This window comes from Notamacropus eugenii, chromosome 4 (genome assembly GCF_028372415.1).
Source record: "Notamacropus eugenii isolate mMacEug1 chromosome 4, mMacEug1.pri_v2, whole genome shotgun sequence".
NCBI lineage: Eukaryota > Metazoa > Chordata > Mammalia > Diprotodontia > Macropodidae > Notamacropus > Notamacropus eugenii.
Window position 1 is genome coordinate 240,850,669 of NC_092875.1, and position 20,699 is coordinate 240,871,367.

A 20,699-nucleotide genomic window follows, 5' to 3' on the forward strand; every position below is an offset into this window, starting at 1 on the left:
CTATGCGACCATGGGCAAGTCACTTAATCCTGTTTGCCTAACTTCCTCATTTTGGAGAAGGAAATGGCAAACCACTCCAGTACCTTTGTCAAGAAAACCCCAAATAGGGTCACAAAGAGTCTGACATGATTGAACAACAATGAAAACTGGTAATTTCTAATTTAAAAATAGGTGACGTTTTATTCAGAGAGCCACCCCCTGGGGGTAGAGTCAGAAGAGATTGGTTTTTTTGCTAGGCTCTAATAAACTTTGTTCTTTTGACTATCAAGTGATTCATATTTGAGCATGTACTTAATTCCATTTCTGATGTTCCATAGGTACAAAAACCATGTGCCCATTAATGTCCAAGCTAACCCTGAAAAGTACATCATTGAGAGCCGATATGGAATGCACTCTCTGGAGATTAATGCGTAAGGGAATCAAAACTGCCTTGTCTGTGCTTGAAAAACTATTTAGTGATGTGTATATGTAGATATGTGTATGTGTGTGTGGTTGTGTCATCCTGTGTGTGTGGTCCTACATGTGTGTGTAGTTTTATGGGTGTATATGTGGTTGTATGTGTGTGTGTGTGTGTGTATTCCTGAGTGAGAGGTATTTAAAATAAACAAAGGTAGTCTGAAGGAGACTGTACCTGGACTGTCTGAGCTGGAAGGTATGGTAGATGGCAGCTAGCCCAATCCTCTTGCTTTATAGAGAAAGAAATGGAGGCCCATGAGTGACTTTATCCAATATCACAAAGCCTATCAATGGCAGACGGGATACTTTAGTCCAGTTGTCTAAGGCATTTTGTTCTAGTATGTAAATAAATTAAGTCATTCCATTTTGACTTGATGATGGAAAAAAAGGTCTCAGTTTGAGCTGAAGTTGGATACGAGGTGGGTGGCCTTGGACAAATTCCTTCACCTCTCTCAATCTACTTCTCTGCCTATAAAATGATTGGACTGGGCAGATGATTTCCAAGGCCCCTTGCATCTATTTTCTTATGAACAGAGCTAGGACAAAGCCTAGGTAAGGTTTCCAATTTGTGACAGCTTTCCCCACCTGTATTCCCTCCTTCCCTCACTTAAGTGGTGTGAGGGTAGGGGAAGAAGGGTTTGAGTTTTCACCAGAACACAAATGATTTGACATCAATGGAACACAGAGAGTAGAATTTTCTGGCATTTAAAATTATAGTAAGTGCCATTAAGAAGTGTCTTGAATTGGGTCACCCTAATTGTACCCTAGGCAGCCATTTATCCTGCCTACCCCTAGGTCCAGTTGTGGTTCAGAGCCTCAGCCAGCAAGTGCCTATGCAGAGTTGCACTATCTTTATGTATTTATTCTCATGTCTTGCTTACACACAGAAAGCAAAATCATTCAGAAATGGAATTCTACCAGTTCTTCATGGGTATCTAAAAGTATGGATGTTAGTGATTCAGATTCTTAATAGTGCAGTATAATACCAAATTCATGTTACAGACTACTCTGGTCTGTTTATGTAAGAGACAGGAAAAAAAAAAGAAACCTCTAAAATGTATACGATATGGATTCATAGTTGTTCTTTATGTGTTCCCTGAAGATTTTTTCTTAATAGTTTCTTTTTTCCAATTGCATATAAAGATAGTTTTCAGCATTCATTTCTGTAAGATTTGGAGTTCCAAATTTTTCTCCTTCCCTTCCTTCCCGCCCCCTCCCCAAGACAGCAAACAATTTGACACTCTCTGAAGATTTCATAGGATTGTAGGGAATTAGAGCAGTAGAAAGTTAGGTCTAGCTACAACCTCTCTTTTTTGAGAAGAGGAAACCGAGACCCAATTTCTGCATTGCTTAAAGTCACACAATTATTTCTGGCATAACCACAACAGGGACCCACGTCTTCTGAGTCTGCAGACTTCTCTTGCTTTTTGTCTTGTGGTGCATGGTCTTTTTGTTTTTTTCAAAAGCATGAGCAAGAAAGGCAGTTTCTCAATTGTTATTGTGTAAATTGGCATTTATTTCATCATACCTCTTTGGTTCCAAAATGGCTTCATTTCCTCCCTTCCATCAATTGACCATATCAGTATATGTTCAATGGTACCCTGCCATAAAACATTGCATCTCACTAGTTAGGCTTCATTCAGTTTCTTCATAACACAAGGATTGGATGAGATAGCATCTCAGGTCTTGCCATCTCTAAGATTCTCTCATTTCAGGAAAAATGAGACTGAAGCCACGAATTGACCCGATGTAAAGTTTGAAATTAGAATTCATTTCAATCTTTTTAGGTTTCTTCCCCCAAAATTCATTTATTCTATTTAGGCAGTTTCAAAAAAGCAGTTTGGCATGGTAGGTGAAAAAGACTAAACAACATCCTGGCATTTTCAGTTCAGATAAACCCAGGAAATCCGGGGATGTCAAAAGAAATTTTCCATGTGACCAGTCTCTGGAGAGCTGTAGTCTTTTTCTCAGATCAACAAGTTTATGTAAGTTGGCAAGCTTCAGATGTGGCTCCAAGTGGAACCTTGTGAGATTATCCTCAGCCTTGATCCTGACCCAAAGTCATCACAAATCTTCTGGAATGGCCAGACTCTGAGCTCCAAGGCTACTTTAGTCGAGAAAGAGGAAACTACATTCAAATTACTCAGCTATCAAGTACTTTATTTACTATTGAAGTCAAGAACATTTTAGCCAGAGCCTGTTTTAAACTGGCTAAACTTGACTAAGAAAAAAGGAGCACATAAGGAAAAATGTGATATATCAGTCAGTCAAAAAAGCACTTACATAAGTGCCTACGATATGCCAGGAACTTTGCTGAGTGCTGAGGCACAAAAATCCTGCCCTAAAGCACTATGCCAGGCTGTCTTTAAGATAGAATGATGGACTCTTAAGATTTGGGTTCAAATTCCACCTCTGACACTACCTCTGCAGGTTCGTTAATCCTTACGTCCCTCAGACCATTCTCTGCAATCTCACTTAAGTCAGCCAAGCTCCATCTATTTTGGTAAAGGGAGTTCCCACACTGATAAAATCTTAATATTCCCACTTACATGTATGTATTTGTATATACATACAAATCAGTCATCCTTACTCCTATTTGTAATCAGAAATAAATCACTATTGTGTGTATGTATGTATGTGTGTGTGTGTGTGTGAATAGTGATAATCTTGGGGGACGCAATGGTAAGAACATTCTATTGCAACATCTACTCCAATGTTTTCTTTCTACCTAACTGCTTCCCCTTCACTCCCTCCAGACTTAAGACTTTAACTGTAGAAGGGAAACATTATAGTAGAGAATTTAGATATTTTCCCAGGCTACAGTATAGTTTGGGTTGGGAAATATTGGTCTATAACTCCCCAGAGCTGTAATTAAACAGATAAAACAGAACTGAGAGTCTAGTGCAACCATGCCCACCAGGAACCATGTTTTTAGATCAGCCAATATGGACCAAGAGCAAAGTAATGACCTTGTGAGGATAGAAGACGTTGAATATCTTTCCCTTCCACTGCTCCAAGGCAGAGCTCAGCAACTGTGGAAAGGTTTCCTGGTGACCTCCTTCACCTCTAATGCTCCTTAGATATCCTGTCGACAACAGTGTGAAAGGAGGAAACAAACATTTAGGTGTTACAAATATTATCTCATTTGATCCTCACAACAACCTTGGAAGGTAGGTGCTACCATTAATTTAAGAAAATAAGACAGGCAGTACTAACGTGACTTTCCCAGGGCCACCCTGCTGGTCAGTGAATGAAGTTTGATTTGAACTCAGGTGTTCCCAACTCCAGGTCCAGTACTCTATCGACTAGGCTACTTAGCTGGGAACTGGTTTTAGGTTATGGATAAAGTGCTGAGTTAAACAAATGTTTTGTCAACTACTTTACCAGCACTTTATCATAGATAGGATTATTTACAAAGTAAGCCCTTAGATGGCTCAGTGGATAAATTGCTGGGCCTGCCTCATGGAAGACTTATGTTCCGGCATTCATATCTGGCTTCAGATACTTACCAGCAATGTGACATTGGGCAAATCACTGAATCCTATTTGCCTCAGTTTTCTCATCTGTAAAATGAGTTGCAGAAGGAAATGACAAACCACTCCAACATCTTTGCCAAATGAGGTCATGGCAGAATAAGTTCACAAAGCCACCCATAATGCTTATGTTTGAATAAAGACTGTCATCCTGAAACACTTTCTAAGAGGCCAGTCTGGTCAATACAGGATATCAAAAACAAGGATTCGTCCCGCCTAACTAAAGTGTCTATCCCTTTGTTTATTAGAAGGTTAGGGAAAAGAAAGGAAAGAGAAGCAATCGCAAGATGTTAACTGAAGAAGGTGGCCTGCTAGAGGTGTATAGTACCTGCCTTAATTTAGATGCCGGAAAAGCCCATCAGGTCATTGTGGGAGGCACAAAAGTAGGTCAGTTTCTTATTTGCTTCTGATCCAGTTCATTCTTCTCCCATCTAACTATTTTCAAGGCACTGGAAAGTTGTGCTTCTCTGAAGGGATGCAGAAATGTTGGCAGAGAATCAAAACCTGTATATAGTTGGAGTGTGTCATGTTCTTTCCTCTGCTGCTTATGTCAGGGGAAAGGGAGCCTCAAAGGCTGGGGGATGAGCCCTCTAGTCTTTGCTCTTGGATTGGATGCAAAGGAAAGGTGGCTCTGCTGCTGTTGACTCCTGAGTCTCATCTTCCCGGGCTTCAGCATGGAGTGCCTTTTAGACTCTGGGTTTTTTTTCAAAAATATATAAATATATATACATATATATGTATATGTATATGTATATGTGTGTATGTGTGTATGTGTATGTGTGTGTGTGTGTGTGTGTGTGTGTGTGTGTGTGTGTGTATACACTCTGTTTTATCTAGGCCAAGCAGAATCTGGATTTTTTTTCTAGAGGTGACAGATAATAACTCAGGAGAATGTATATGGGAGTATAGCTGTATTTTTTTTCCTCATGGCCTTCCAGCCACAAGGATCTTCACTTTTGGGGGGGTGGGTGTCTGAGGGAGAGGAAGATCAGAAGTATTTTCAGGGTGGTTAACTAATGGCAGCTTAGATGGCTAGGGATGAATAGAGGAAAAGAAAAACATCATTTTTCAGGATAGCAAAGGCTAGGTAAGATTAGTCAGACAGTCTCTTCCAAGGATATTTTCCCAGGGCTAGAGGGTGGCTTTTGAGCTCTGGGACTGTCTCAGCTTTCCAAATGATTTTCCAAGTCATTCAGTTCAGGACAGAGAAAACTTCTTTCCCCTCAGTACCTTTTTTTTTTCCCTTTTTTTAAAATTTATTTATTTAACTTTTAACATTCATTTTCACAAAATTTTGGGTTCCAAATTTTCTCCCCATTTATCCCCTCCCCCACCCCAAAACACTGAGCATTCTAATTGCTCCTATCACCAATCTGCCCTCTCTTCTATCATCCTTCTCTGCCCTTCTCCCCTTCTTCTCTTTTGTCCTGTAGAGCCAAATAACTTTCTATACCCCTTTACCTGTATTTCTTATTTCCTAGTAGCAAGAACAGTACTCGACAGTTGTTCCTAAAACTTTGAGTTCCAACTTCTCTTCATCCCTCCCTCCCCATCCCTTCCCTTTGGAAGACAAGCAATTCAATACAGGCCATATCTGTGTAGTTTTGCAAATGACTTCCATAATAGTCGTATTGTATAAGACTAACTATATTTCCCTCCATCCTATCCTGCCCCCCATTACTTCTATTCTCTCTTTTGATCCTGTCCCTCTCCATGAGTGTTGACCTCAAATTGCTCCATCCTCCCAATGCCCTCCCTTCCATCATCCCCCCCAACCTGCTTATCCCCTTATCCCCCACTTTCCTGTATTGTAAGATAGATTTTCATACCAAAATGAGTGTGCATTTTATTCCTTCCTTTAGTGGAATGTGATGAGAGTAAACTTCATGTTTTTCTCTCACCTCCCCTCTTTTTCCCTCCACTAATAAGTCTTTTGCTTGCCTCTTTTATGAAAGATAATTTACCCCATTCCATTTCTCCCTTTCTCCTCCCAATATATTTCTCTCTCACTGCTTGATTTCATTTTTTTAAGATATGGTCCCATCCTCTTCAATTCACTCTGTGCATTCTGTCTGTGTGTGTGTGTGATCCCACCCACTACCCAGATACTGCAAAGTTTCAAGAGTTACAAATATTGTCTTTCCATGTAGGAATATAAACAGTTCAACTTTAGTAAGTCCCTTATGACTTCTCTTTGCTGTTTACCTTTTGATGCTTCTCTTCATTCTTGTGTTTGAAAGTCAAATTTTCTTTTCAGCTCTGGTCTTTTCATCAAGAATGTTTCAAAGTCCTCTATTTCATTGAAAGACCATTTTCCCCCCTGAAGTATTATACTCAGTTTTGCTGGGTAGGTGATTCTTGGTTTTAGTCCTAGTTCCTTTGACTTCTGGAATGTCATATTCCACACCCTTCAATCCCTTAATGTAGAAGCTGCTAGATCTTGTGTTATCCTGATTGTATTTCCACAATACTTGAATTATTTCTTTCTAGCTGCTTGCAATATTTTCTCCTTGACCAGGGAACTCTGGAATTTGGCCACAATGTTCCTAGGAGTTTCTCTTTTTGGATCTCTTTCAAGTGGTGATCAGTGGATTCCTTGGATACTTATTTTGCCCTCTGGTTCTAGAATCTCAGGGCAGTTTTCCTTGATAATTTCATGAAAGATGATGTCTAGGCTCTTTTTCTCATCATGGCTTTCAGGTAGACCCATAATTTTTAAACTGTCTCTCCTGGATCTATTTTCCAGGTCAGTTGTTTTTCCAATGAGATATTTCACATTATCTTCCATTTTCTCATTCTTTTGGTTTTGTTTGGTGATTTCTTGGTTTCTCATAAAGTCATTAGCCTCCAACTGTTCCATTCTAATTTTGAAAGAACTATTTTCTTCAGTGAGCTTTTGAACCTCCTTTTCCATTTGGCTAATTCTGCTTTTGAAAGTATTCTTCTCCTCACTGGCTTTTTGAACCTCTTTTGCCAATTGAGTTAGTCTATTTTTCAAGGTGTTATTTTCTTCAGCATTTTTTTGGGTCTCCTTTAGCAAGTGTTGACCTGCTTTTCATACTTTAGTTGCACATCTCTCATTTCTCTTCCCAGTTTTTCCTGCACCTCTTTAACTTGATTTTCAAAATCCTTTTTGAGCTCTTCCATGGCCTGAGCCCATGGAATATTTATTCTGGTTGTTTGGGATACAGAAGCCTTGACTTCTGTGTCTTTCCCTGATGGTAAGCATTGTTCTTCCTCGTCAGAAAGGAAGGGAGGAAATACCTGTTCACCAAGAAAGTAACCTTCTATAGTCTCATTTTTTTCCCCTTTTCTGGGCATTTTCCCAGCCAGTGACTTGACTTTCGAATATTCTCTTCACACCCACTTTGCCTCCAGATCTGCCCAGCCAGAGCTCGGGGTCTGAGATTCAAATGCTGCTTCCCAGCCTCAGGGCTTTGGGCGGGGGCAGGGCTGCTATTCAGTGTGAGATTAAGTTCAGGTGCTCAGGTGGGGGCAGGGCCACCACACAGGGTTCAGTTCCCTCAGGGAGTTTATGCAGAGACCTTCAACAATGGATCCAAGCTCCTGCCTGCTTGGGGAGCCCCCATCTGCTGCCACCTCCGCTGCTGCCTCCTGAGGGGGCCTGAGTTATGGGGACACCCCACTCCCCTCCTGGCAAACCAAAAAGACTCTCTCACTCACTCCTGGTGCCCGTGGGTGGAGGGACCTGTGCGGCACTGGAGATTCTGTCCCTGAAGCCTGCTTGGATCTGCTCCTCTCAGTGCCACGTAGCCAAGGCAGGGCTGGGCTCTGCTCTGGGTCTGGTGCACAATGGACCTTTTGCATCAGGTTTTCAGATCTCTCTGGAACAGAAATCTCCTCTGCTCCATTGTTCTGTGGCTTCTGCTGCTCCAAAATTTGTTGGGAGTTCTTCTTTACAGATATTTTATGGGCTGTGGGTTCAGAGCTAGAGTATATGAATCTTTCTACTCTGCCATCTTGGCTCCTCCCTCTTGACCCCACCCCTCAGTACCTTTAACAAGATATAAAGTACAATGTCAAAGTGAACTCAAAAGAATGGAACAGTTGAACTTAGTCTGGTTTCAGCTGGTCTTAGCTCTTCACCACTGCTTTATCTTTCTGCTTATCCATGAGGATGCTCAGGGGCCACTGGGCAGATAGCCCAGTGTATGCTGGGGCAGTCCCATTTTGCCTTCAAGCAGCAATGATAGGTAGCTGTTGGAGCAAGACTGTTCATCCTCCATTCCCTACTCCTGGGTACCAACCTTACAATGAATATAACATCCTTTTAACTTCATAAAGTCTCCTAATTAGCTGGATCTGAGACAGTAGCCTTAATATCACTCCTTCCCCCCCACCCCATCCATTTGTTAGACTCTCATTTGTAATTTCTCCATGTTAACAAAGAGTTCTTTAATCTCAAACCTAGTAATTAAGAGGAGTGTTGATATTATGGCTAATCATTCTCATAATGTTCTTTCAGATGTGATTTTGAAGACACTGCCCAGTATCGGGCATCTGCAATGAATGTTAAAGGAGAGCTCTCAGCTTATGCTTCCATCGTGGTAAAGAGTAGGTTTGCAAGATTTTTTTATTTCATTTGCTTATCAACATAGATTTCTATATGCATACACGTACTTCTGTATATATGCATTGCATTTTTTTCCAGTGATAAAATGAAAAGTGGATGGTGGTGGGGGTGAAAGGACATGACCTGTTTTCCTTCTTTCCTTCTGGCTTCTCCAGGATACAAAGGAGAGTTTGATGACACTCGTTTCCACTCTGGAGTTTCCACCATGCCCCTCAGCTGTAAGTCTGCTCAGTTTCTCCTTCATTTAAAATTCATCCCAAACCCCAAAAGTAAACTCATAGCTCAGAGTTTTCAAAAAGGATATGATCCCTAAATCCCACATTAAGTTGCAATCTTGGCACTATTATCATTGGGTGTCTATGGCTATTTTATTTGCTGAGATTCTGTTGATTGGTTTCCTGCTTTCTCTAAGTGCACTAGAATTCCATTATAACTCTGGGAGCGTTGAAGGGCAAAATGAACATCCCTTTCATAGCTTTGCTGACTTATGGTGAGAGTGATGGTCAGCCATGGTGCCTCATATCTGTAATCCCTGTGACTTTTCATGTTGAGGCTAAGGCTCGTGCATGACTTGAGTGTGATAACTGTAAGGTTATGCCAGTTGGGTGCCCATATTGCATGTGGCATCAATACCAGGAGCCACCAGGCTCCCTAAGGAGGGGTAAAGTACTGAGCAGTTATTGTACTTCCAGCCTAAGGGGTAGGGAAAAGAGAGACAGAGAGAGAAAGACAGACAGAGACACAAATAGAGAGAGACAAAGCCAGAGAGAGACAGAGATATGGGTGGTAAGGGGGATGATTCAACCTACAGTACATCTGAATCCATGGTATACCATGACATTTTATTAAAGGATTTTCCTATAGTTAGATGTGTAGAGATAGAAACTAGAACTGTGATTTCACTGGTATAGGAACTCCTAGGTGAGAAAATTACCTCTATCAGCGAAGAACAGCATCTTCTTTGTAACATATGGTTTTGGAGGATTACCTGGGGCATTGAGAGGTTAAGTCATTTGCCCAGGGTCACTTAGCCAGAATATGTTAAAAGTGGGACTTGAACTCAGTCTTGGCTTCAAGACCAGCTATCTAGCCACTGAGCCTTGCTGCCCCCAGATGAACAGTAAGTGGCTTTTGTTTTATTTTGTTTTAATGTTAAAGGATGGCGATGGTCTCTGAGGTACATTCTGGCTCTACATCTATGGTCCTTTGATCTTTGGGATGTTGGGTGTCTAGTGAGCCTTTGAAATTTGCTTCCCCTCCAAATAAGTAATTCTATCAGTCTTATCAAAAGCTGCCCTGACTCCTTGGTTCCTCTCCTATTAAAATTCTTAATTTCATTTGGACAGGATAAAATAAATGACTGAAGTTTTTTGTTGTTTTCCATTGTTATTTTGGCTCAGTTGGTGTCACCCCATATGGCTTTGCTTCCAAGTTCGAGATCCACTTTGATGACAAGTTCGATGTATCTTTTGGAAGAGAGGGCGAGACAATGAGTCTGGGCTGTCGTGTTGTTATTAGCCCTGACATCAAACATTTTCAGCCAGAAGTTCAGTGGTTGAGAAATGGTGAGTATAAATCCTGATTATTTCTCCTTAGTGCTTCTTCATAAGCAGGTAAATCAATGCGTGACCCCACAGCCTGAAGGCAACCCAAGAGAAAAGGCAGTTGCTTGAAATAAGAAGTGGACCTGGGGGATAGGATGCCCTGAGCATTTGCTACAAACCTAACCCAATCTGGTTCCAAGTCTAAACTCATAGGCTGTATGGGGTTCACTGATCTGATGAATGAGTCACGGACATAAGGAATTACTTCTGTCTCTTTTCCTGTGAGTAACTCATCCTACCATTTGTAATCCAGGTCTGCTTTCTTAGAATTAAAAAAAAAAAATCCCTTTTTCTATTGAAATCAAATGAGAGTCCTTGGTAGGCTTTTTGTGTGAGCCCCATAAGAGGCGTCCAAAGTTGTGATTTCATCAGTATAAGGATCTCTAGTAGGGAAACTTGCTCCTGACACAGACTTACCCATGGCCACCCAGCTGGTAGGTGTGAAAGTCCTACTTTAATGCAGTCCTTCTGACTCCCAGACCAGTTCTCTATCCATTTCACCGTGCTACCTCTCTCCTTGATAAATACTGCTTCAGAAATAACCTTGTTTAATGATTGTAGGTGTATGCAGAGTGTGCCCAAGAGTAACCATTACCATTGGCCCCTGAATGAAATAAGTTTAGAATTAGGATTAGGTTGTAGACCTAAGGGGAAGGAAAGGGCCAGTGATAAACTACCCCGGGGGGTTGGATGGCCAGAATTGCAGCAATGTGGCTTTCTAATTTTCCCTTTTTAATTTAGCAAAGGTCTCATCTTTGACATGTGTCAGTGGTGCTTCCCCCAATCTTATTCATTTGCCCAAGGATGTAAGTAGGACAGGGTGATTAGTGGAGATATAAGGTGTTATGTTACTCCCCCTTCAAACTATACTTGGAAGTCTTTGAGTATTGTAGTTGGTTGAGGAGGCAAAAAAAAAAAGGAAAAGGAAAAACAAAGAGAGTTTTACTCACCCTGTAGCTAATTCACTAATCTTATTCTTATAGAGTTAGGAATCTGCTCTCAAAACCTTGGCTGAACTGTGAAAAACTTTCCCAGAATCTAGGAGATCATCACTTTTACAACTGGCCATAAGTTCTTAACAGTCTCATGATAAAACACAAATTAAGGGTGACAGCAAGTTTTTACATGATCTCAACTTCTAATTTAACTCATTCTCCTGAATCAGATGCCAGACTCTAAAATATGCTATATGTACAGTAAAAAGATTTACTTTATGTTTCTTTGTCCAGTACTTCCAGTATCTTACAGTTATGAAATGAAATATCTTGTATCCATGAGATAAGAAAGCAAGTAATCATGAATGAGGATATGCATATGCATACATATATACATATACATACACACACACACGTCTCTCTTTTCTGTTCTCTGTCTCTGTGTCTCTGTCTCTCTGTGTCTGTACAATCTGTCTCTCCCTCCACCCCCAGCAAGTAATATGAATTTATTTGTATTTACAAAGGAAGGCTGACTCTCGCAATTACAATGACTATAAACCAGACATTACAAAATGCATTACGAAAGCTATGGTTTAGCTCGTCCTACCACATGAGGCGGCAGATCCCTTGAGGCACTGACATAGCCAAATTGGTGTGGTCTAGAATTCCCTAATCTCGCTCTGATACAGTATGGATTGCTGAATACCAAGATTTTAATAATGTATTTCTATAATCTGGGGGAGTTTTGTGAATTACCAAGTAATAAGTGGAAAAAAGTAATGAGTTAAAAGTGTAAATGTATTCTTTTTATTATTTAATTTGATTTGATGTAATATTTTTCTTTAAGTAATTTTCCTATTTTAGGTCATTTTAAGAAATTTATTTTTAAAATCTGATTTTATGTACTATTAAAATAAGGGACATATTAATTAATCAGTATGAAGATAGATTAAGAAAAGATTTCAGACTGCTTTAGTTTTATTCAAATTTACCAGGGTCTTAGTCATTGCATTTGAATCATTCCTATAGTCTGTGTGCAAAATATAACTGTAAAAGATGACTATCAGAGTCAGCAAAAAAATGAAACTGTCTTTTCCTTCAGTTCACATTAAATCTTGGGCCACAAGAAAAACAGAAAAAAAAAAAACAAACAACTCTTTCAAGTGTTTTCTTTTAGCTATGTCTTTTCAGAGGCATCAGATGTTTAGCCAGTGGGCTACAAGCAACCAGTAAAACTCCCTAGTGTGGTCTGAACCAGATTAAAATGTAATTGGAAAATATTTAACAAGTAAATAAAAATACAATATAGCTATTGGCAACTGGTAATTTTCTGAGTCAATACGGGGCTTTCAGGAATCCTTTCTAGTTGAGTTTGTTACTTCTGCTTTAAATAATCACCTAATGCCATAGTATACCAGGCCTAGAAGAAAGTAAGGATATCATTTTTCTAAATCATTTTATGACAAATTCTTTAAAGTCTTAAAAAATATGTAGAAAAATACTGTAATCAAGGCAGGCAATTTAATTCAAACTTCAGGATTAATGCCTAAAACAGATATCACAAATCTTAAATCATATTTAAATACATGAGGATATATCTCTACTATTCAGTGAAATGACATGATGGAAAATCCTCACCTGCTCATGGTGGGTTTTTTCTATTTTCAGTTTAGAGAGGGAAAACATTACTGGCTTTCAGGAAAATGTCCTTCCTACCCACTTCAATTTGCAGGTAGGTGTGAGTAAACCTGAGAGAGTCCCATGGATACTCTGAGCCTATCAGAAAGTTCAAGATTCAAGGTGATGAAGGGAAATAGTAGATCTAAAGAATATACCACAGGCCCATTTTCTTTAACTTTAAAGTATGAAAACTTTTTATCTCTAGAGAATTCTGTAAAATTATCAGAAATTGATTCTGGCTGGGCAAAAAGGATTTTAAAGACTCGTTCAATCAATCAATCAATTAACCAACTAACTACCATTTATTAAGAATTATAAATGAAGCTACCATCCTAGAATATGGAATGCTAACCACCCTGTCCCCCATTGCCTGAAGACTAGAGGTGTTTGATTTTACCATTCTCCCTGCCAAGGTTCCCTGCTCCAGTGAGCTTCCAGAGTGAGGAGGTTTCTATGGTATAGTAGAGAAGATGAGAAAGCAGTGCATCAACTAGGTCTGCTAAGACATGCAATATTCCACACCTGGAGTCTTCTTTCTCTTCTCCCCAGGGAATTCTTATAGAAACCCAATAGTGTGTGACCATAAGCAAATTACTTTTTCTGTTTACATTTTTGTTTTTCAGGGACACTTGTCTCTCCATCAAAATGGGTCCAAACGCAATGGAGTGGAAACAGAGCAACACTGACCTTTTCCCATCTCAATAAAGAGGATGAAGGGCTCTACACCCTCCGCGTGCGGATGGGAGAATATTATGAACAATACAGTGCATATGTCTTTGTTCGAGGTAAGAGATGATAATGTTAATGCTGCTGATGTCAGTGTAATTTGCATATGCTCAAAGTTACAGTAGAATTCTGGTGATGGACCGTTTTAAGGAGCTCTTTGAAAATACTATCAAGACACATGAACTTGGGAAAGATGGCAAGACTTCTGCGATGTAAGCCACCAATATAGTTACTTGACACACTATCACCTTAGGAAAGCCCCTGAGTCACTGCCCAAAGGCACATTCTCAGGTTTTTATCATGGCCTTTCTTATCCCAACTAACTAGCATTTATAGTAATAGTTCAGCTCTCTGTAGGCTAAGTGGTGATATAATGAGTACTAAGGAAAAAAAGAAGTCTTAGCTTGTAAATGCTACAACAAATTCTTCCATCTTGAGCCAGAACTAACATAGAACAGCTAAGTCTTTGCCCCAGGTACCAACATCTGGGAGGCATGATTAGATTTTACTCTCCCCCCTCCTAAGAGAGCCACATTTTTGCCTTTCTTTCCTCCCCTTTACCAGACAAGTTGCCCCCCAACAATGTTTCCTCTCCTTCCTGTTTTTGTCCTGGATCCTATCTATGGACTGTATACAGTAACAGGAATATTGTTTTAAGAACAACTTTGAGTGAATAAGTTATTTTGACTATTATAAATACCCAAATTTACTATAAAGGACATGTGAAGAAAGATGCTATCAGCGTCCAGAGAAAGAACTGATAAATAGAAGTATGCATAGAATAGTTTTACACACACACACACACACACACACACACACACATATTTGTGTCTAATGGTAACCATATCTAGAGAGGAGAGGCAGGGATGAAAAAAAGGAAAAAAAAAGAAAAAAATTTACATGAAGGAAAAGCTAGTTATATATAATAGATTTTCAGTGTGTAATCATCTTTTTTATTATACTATGTTATATAAATGTGTTATTCCATAAATTAAAAATTAAAAAAAAAGAATTGGGAAAAAGAAAAAAAGCAAGGACACATGACAGTGCTGCTTTCTCATTCTCTCCACATAATAAACTTAGGATCCTCTAAGGAAGGCAGCAGATTCTGGTAGCTATTACCTCAGCCCCAAAAGAAACTCAACCCTGGCCCTCACCATTACCTAGTCTCTTCTCTCTTCCTTTCCCATTGTGTCCTTTTGAAATCTCTATTGTTAATCTTTCATAGATTCTAGATCTCTAACTCTTGTATTCCTTCCATCTTCTGGAGTTCCCTGAAACTTACCTTTCTTCTGAAAGTATCTAGCTCTTGGCACTCTCCAAGATTGACTGCTATTTCTGTCACATTCCCTAACATATAGAGTTAGAAGAAGGAATTGTTATCCTCCTGACTCCAAAATGTCACTTTCCCCCCAACACTCAGCACTTTAAAGTTTACTTCCAGTTCCTTATTGCTGACATCTTCCACTTCCTTCCAAAAAAATTTATAGCATAATCTGAATCATAGTTCTAATGACCTGACTTTCCAGTTCCTTGACTTGTTCAACTCTCATGAACTCTTTCTCCAGTCTACCTCAGCTACACACAGGAGTAGTCATACCTTTAAAACTTTTCTCAATCCTCATCCTTCTTGACACCTCTAGTGCCTTTGAAACTGTCAATCACTTTCTTTTCCTGGATATTGTCCCCCCATGATTTTCATGAACCTGTTTTCCACTGGTTCTCTTCTACCTATCTTGCCATTCTTTCTCAATCTACTTTGCTAGATCTTCATCCAGGTCATAACTGTTAACCACGGTTGTCTCCCAAGGATATATTTTGGGCCCTCTTCTCTTCTTCTATATCTTGCTCGATGATTTCATCAGGTCTCATGGGTTTAATTATCATGACTATACAGGTGATTTTGTGATCTAAATATCTAATCCTACTCTCTAGTCCCACATCTCAAACTGGATGTTTTTATACGTATCTCAAACTCAACAGGTCTAAAACGTAACTCATTGTCTTTCCTTCTCAATCACTGAGTCAAAGATATGGACATTTTAGTCAATTTCTTTTCTTAATTCCAAATTGCTTTCCAGAGCATTTGAACCAGTTCATAGCTCTACGTTGTTGGTGGACTTGTCAAAAAGTTCAACAATTCTGTTTTCATCTTCTATGCATATATTTTGAAAATCTAAGTTGTTTAGCAAGTTCCTTATGGGCTCATCCATGTTATTATATTTTGACAACTCTTCCTTTTCATCCTCATCAGAATTATTTCTAGCACTGGTAAAAATAAAAACACAGCATACTCTGTATGGGTCACTGGAAAATTCCTCTTGCCTTTTGTAATTGCTGTAACCGAGATTCTCAGTTCTGTATGACTGTTGTTAGCTCTTGTGGCCGACTCTCATGGCTAATGGTGGACTAATCCTAAGCAAGCTTTTCCATTCTTTCTCATGACATGATGTCACTTGTTTGCTTGCTTGGCAACATGGTATTCTTCATTAGCATATTCTTGCTAAAACCCTACATCAAAGAGAAACTGTCTTCAGCTGTTGTGGGGGAGTGGGGTGGGTCTTACACAGAAATCCAAATTCCAGTCACCTCTCACCCCTTCTTTTCTCTTCTTTTCTTTACTTGTTCAGACTTCAGGGCTTGTGCCATGTTCTGCTTCTCTGCTTTACTAGAATTCCCTGCCTTGCTATTTCCCCAAAGTTGCTCTGTTCCTCTAAAATGCCTAGCTTATGCCAAAGTATCTTCCTCAATTGCAAAAACCTAGCCAATTATCTTCTATCTTCATAGAATGTTTCCAAAATCATTTTTTTCTTCCTTAAAAAAATATTCTAGTCTATTATTTTTCATTAATACTAAATCTGGCTCAGCTATTTAAGGCAGCTGAGGCTTATGTTACTCCAAACACTCTTGTTTCCTTGGATCTCTGAGCACACCAAGAATGGCGCCAAGGTAGGCCAAACTTCACAAGTTTACTGACAATAGCCTGGCTTGCACTGTGTGCAAAATAAAAGGAAGACAGAAATCATGGAAATTTGAAGGGAAGCATTGAACATGAGTTTGCAAAATCACAAAAGAGGAAAAAAAATGGAAGCAGTCATATGCTCATTGGTTCCAGAATGATTCTAAAAAGAGTATCTTGCTTATTTTTGCTAGTTGCTAATATAAGTAACACAAAACACTAACAACCCAAAATTTCAATAGTCATGTTATTTGTAAATTTAGCAAAAAAGAATAAGGCTTTGATAAAAATTTTCCTCTACATTGGATTTATTTTGAAAGTTAACTAATTTTCTAAAACTTAGTAACTAATGAACTCCATGAGACAATCTATCTAAATCATTCACTTCCTGACATAAAATGGGAAAGCATCCATTGACTAAATTTGCTTTTAACTTGTATTTTGTTAGTTACAAAATAGCTTCTGAGCTACCATGAGCAGCATCTGCAAATTCCTGTTCTATTACTGAATAGATAAGAATATCTAATTGTTTGATATTTGCTTGGCTGAGATTTTATAATTTTAATGTTACTCATAGGAAACTTTTACTGTTTGTAGTTTAAATGATTAACATTCATGAGTATATGTGTTTGTCAGCAGCATAAGCTTGTACATACTACTTTTACTTACAAATTAAAAGCTGGTCCTTGGAAAAACTAAAAGACTAGATGCGCGGGGGCAATTCAGATTCATATCTGCAATTCCTAAACATCTTCAATTATTTCTTTTCCCTACCTAAAGTCCTGGCCATCCTTGCACCATCCAGGGGCAGGCTTCACAGCATACAGTAGCTAAAATTCTCTAGGGTTCAGGTTAAGAAGTCTCTCTGTGCCATCCCTGTGGCCTGTTGACTGACAACAAATCTGGATCAAGGCAGAAGCCCGAATTTATCTGTAGCAAAGACATGAACAAAAACAAATTCTGAAAGGACCAGAGACAGAAAGGGACGTCTGTATGAGGAAGAGAAGTGGGTTGCAGAGTTGGGCAACAGCAGGTTCCAAAAAGAGAGATGAATATCAGAATCGTGGGTCAAAACAGTAAATAAGCAACACAGGAAACAAGGCAGGTCAAGAAAGGGTTCTGGAGCAGCTGCAAATTTTTTGCCATTAGCCAGTGAGGAGCTTCTGTGATCTTTAAAGTAAGGATATGAAGCCTGGCCCTTTTCCCTAATCTTCCCAGTGGCAGAGATGGGTGCTGGCTGGGTTAGCCAGCAGTGGGGTAGTGTTGCGGCTAACCTCTTCAATCTCCCAAATGATAGGCAGCTTTGTTTGGACCTACGGTGGATGTCGTCAATTAATAAGCCATGAATGTGTCCAAAACGTCACCTGAGGACAAACTGAAATCTTTACTTTTAACATAGTTCCACTGAGTCCTCAAAACATTACGGTAATAACAAGCATCTCTTAAGTACTTACCATGTGCCAGGAACTATGTTAAAGGGAGGAGAGAAGGCAATACAGAGAAAGACAAAACCAATCCTATCCTCAAGGAGTTTATATTCTAATGCACAAAATGCAGTCAGTTGTGTCCTGACAAGGTAGACAGGACAAATTAGAGATAATCTCAGAGGTAAGGCACTAATATTAAGGAAGATCTTATGTAAGATTTCTTATAGAAGGGCAATTTTATCTCATTCTTGAAGGAAGTCAGAGAAGCCAAGAGGCAGAGATGAGAGGGAGAGGATTCCAAGCATGAAGTTTCTTGTATGAGTCACAACAAAGAGACCAGTGTCACTACTGGAGTGGAGAGGAGTAAGAATTAAGAAAACTGGAAAAGTCAGAAGGGGCCTACTTATGAATGGCTTTAAAAGCCAGGCAATTGGAAAAAAACTTTAAACAAATATGGCACTCTGTTGAAATCACATTTTGGGGGGTTTTTTGTTTGTTTAAAAACTTTGTATTTTATCTAATGTGTTATAAAAACATAAATTCTGGTATGGGATGAGATTTTAGTGATTACAAATTATTTTAAAAGAAACCAGTCTGCACTGGAGAGCAAACTGTGTTGGAGATAATATACATAAAGCACTATAGAATTGCTGGTTATCAGTAGTAGGCGTAGATAGGCAATAGTAATATAGAAGTAGAATTCTTAATTAATTAATTAATTCTGGTGTTACCCAGTTCCTTCACTCGATAGTCTTTTTTTTTTCTTTTTTTTTATGAGGAAAGCAGGATTCTGTTCCAGAGCACGCTAATCTTTTTCTCTGTAAATTATGCCTGTGGGAAGCTTGGCCATTCAAACTATAAAGTCATATTCTTGGAACCACCAGCCACTTGGTGGCAGTATATCAACATTGAAGGACTAGTCTTTATGGCAGATAGGAAGTAAGTTGGTGAAGAGCTAGCCTTGTAAACGGAAATAAGCTGAAGTACAGTGGGTACAGTGATGGATTTAGAATAAAAAAAGACCTGGGTTTGATTCCCATGTTAGATTCTTACTAGCTGCGTGACCTGGGCAAGTCACTAATCATTCTGAGCCTTAGTTTCCTCATCTGTAAAAAAGAGATAATAGCACCTGCCTGAGAAGAGTTGTTGGGAGGACCAAATGAGATAATTGACATAAGCACTATATAACGATAGTAATAATTAGTAGCAGACAAAATAATTAGACATGCTATAGTGAAATAGAATTAGAATCCTTAATTTACATTGTTCCCCATCACCCAGTTCTCCCACTTGAAATGCTTCCCCTAAACTGTCATTACTGATGCAAGTTTAGCCCATATAAACTTTGTGGGTCCTTAATTCAGCCTGGTTGAGTTAACCTTAATTCATCTGGCCCTATTGTCAAATTAGTCAATACTATAGGAACTTCAACCAAGAAACCTATCTATACTATCTATAACATCCATATCTATATTTGTATCTATATCTATATCCATATCTACCATATTTATAAAATCTATATCCATACATCTAGATCAACATAGATGATATATCAATTATATCTATATTATTTGTATCTATATTTAGATCTGTATCTGAATCTGTAACTGTACCTATATCAATATCTATCTATATCCATACTTATCTATGAATCTAGAACTATATCTACATCAACATCTATACCTATGCTAATATCTATTGTATCCATATAATCTAAATCTATATCAATATAGATATATCTATATCATCTATACCTATATCTATATCTGTATCTATCCACCCTTCAACAATCTCAAAATTTCAGGAAAAAAATAGCTCTCCCTTATGAAGAATGTATACTCCTAATCTATGGTATTAAGAACTCTCATATTTGCAGGAAGGTTATTTTCTGGCAGGTTATTTAAACTCCATTGCTATCACAGTTTTCTAACTATAGTCTTAACCCTGAGAAATTTAACTGGGATAAGTTCTGGCTCATTCTCCAGACAAGAAATATTATGGAAAAGGATATAAATTGGATCTGTAATTTAACTGATGTATGATGTAATTCCTAGGTGAAGAAGCTCTCTTTATCTATATAAATTGGCACCTTTTCAACTCAGCATATTAGAGTGAAAAAAAGTAGATACTTTGTGTCTCAGGTGACCATTTTTATATTTTCATGGGGAATTAAGTTTTCTGAATTGAAATATCTGAAATATGTGCATTTCTGTACAATTATCTGAAATTCAAAAATATGCCATTAGTACTTTAGTACTCCTATAGTCAAACTACTCATTTTTTAGCTTACCTATAAAAAAAATTGTCATCTCCTAATATAATATATATCATTTGTCTTATAATTAAAAGGTATTTGAGAGAAAATGGATTAAAAAGTATTAACATGTATAACTGGGTATATATTAGAATATGTAAGTGGGTATAATAATGCCTTCCATTGAGACAGAAAGGAACAGCAAGGGTGAATGTTTGAGAAACTTTACATTAGCATTTGATTAAACTGAGGAAAAATGATAAATGAGAAAGAGGATTTACCATAGGAGGGTAGCAAGTACATTGGGCGTGAGGAGAGAACATGTATGAGTGTGAATGAGTGTGAGAGTATGTGGGTACAAACATACAGAGAGAAGCCAAGAATCTGGTGATCTGGAATGTAATGAACTGGTTACATTACAGGTTTCTAGACCTGAACTGGGCTGCCAAATTTTCTCTGGGACACTTGGCCAGTATGTATTAGAGGTGAGACTTGATTCCAGGTCTTTGTTACGTAATAGAGAGGTACCAT

At 38.7% G+C, this 20,699-nt stretch overlaps 1 protein-coding gene across 5 annotated transcripts in view; it reads left to right on the top strand.

Moving 5' to 3' along the window:
• Window positions 1–20,699, top strand: part of MYOM1 (myomesin 1) — a 165,339-nt gene that overhangs the window by 39,690 nt on the left and 104,950 nt on the right. For all 5 annotated transcript variants that reach the window (XM_072604308.1, XM_072604307.1, XM_072604306.1 and 2 more), the window contains 5 exons: window positions 318–410; window positions 8,476–8,564; window positions 8,739–8,801; window positions 9,984–10,148; window positions 13,426–13,587. In XM_072604308.1, coding sequence (XP_072460409.1) covers window positions 318–410; window positions 8,476–8,564; window positions 8,739–8,801; window positions 9,984–10,148; window positions 13,426–13,587 — 572 coding nt within the window. The remainder of the gene's footprint in view (window positions 1–317; window positions 411–8,475; window positions 8,565–8,738; window positions 8,802–9,983; window positions 10,149–13,425; window positions 13,588–20,699) is intronic.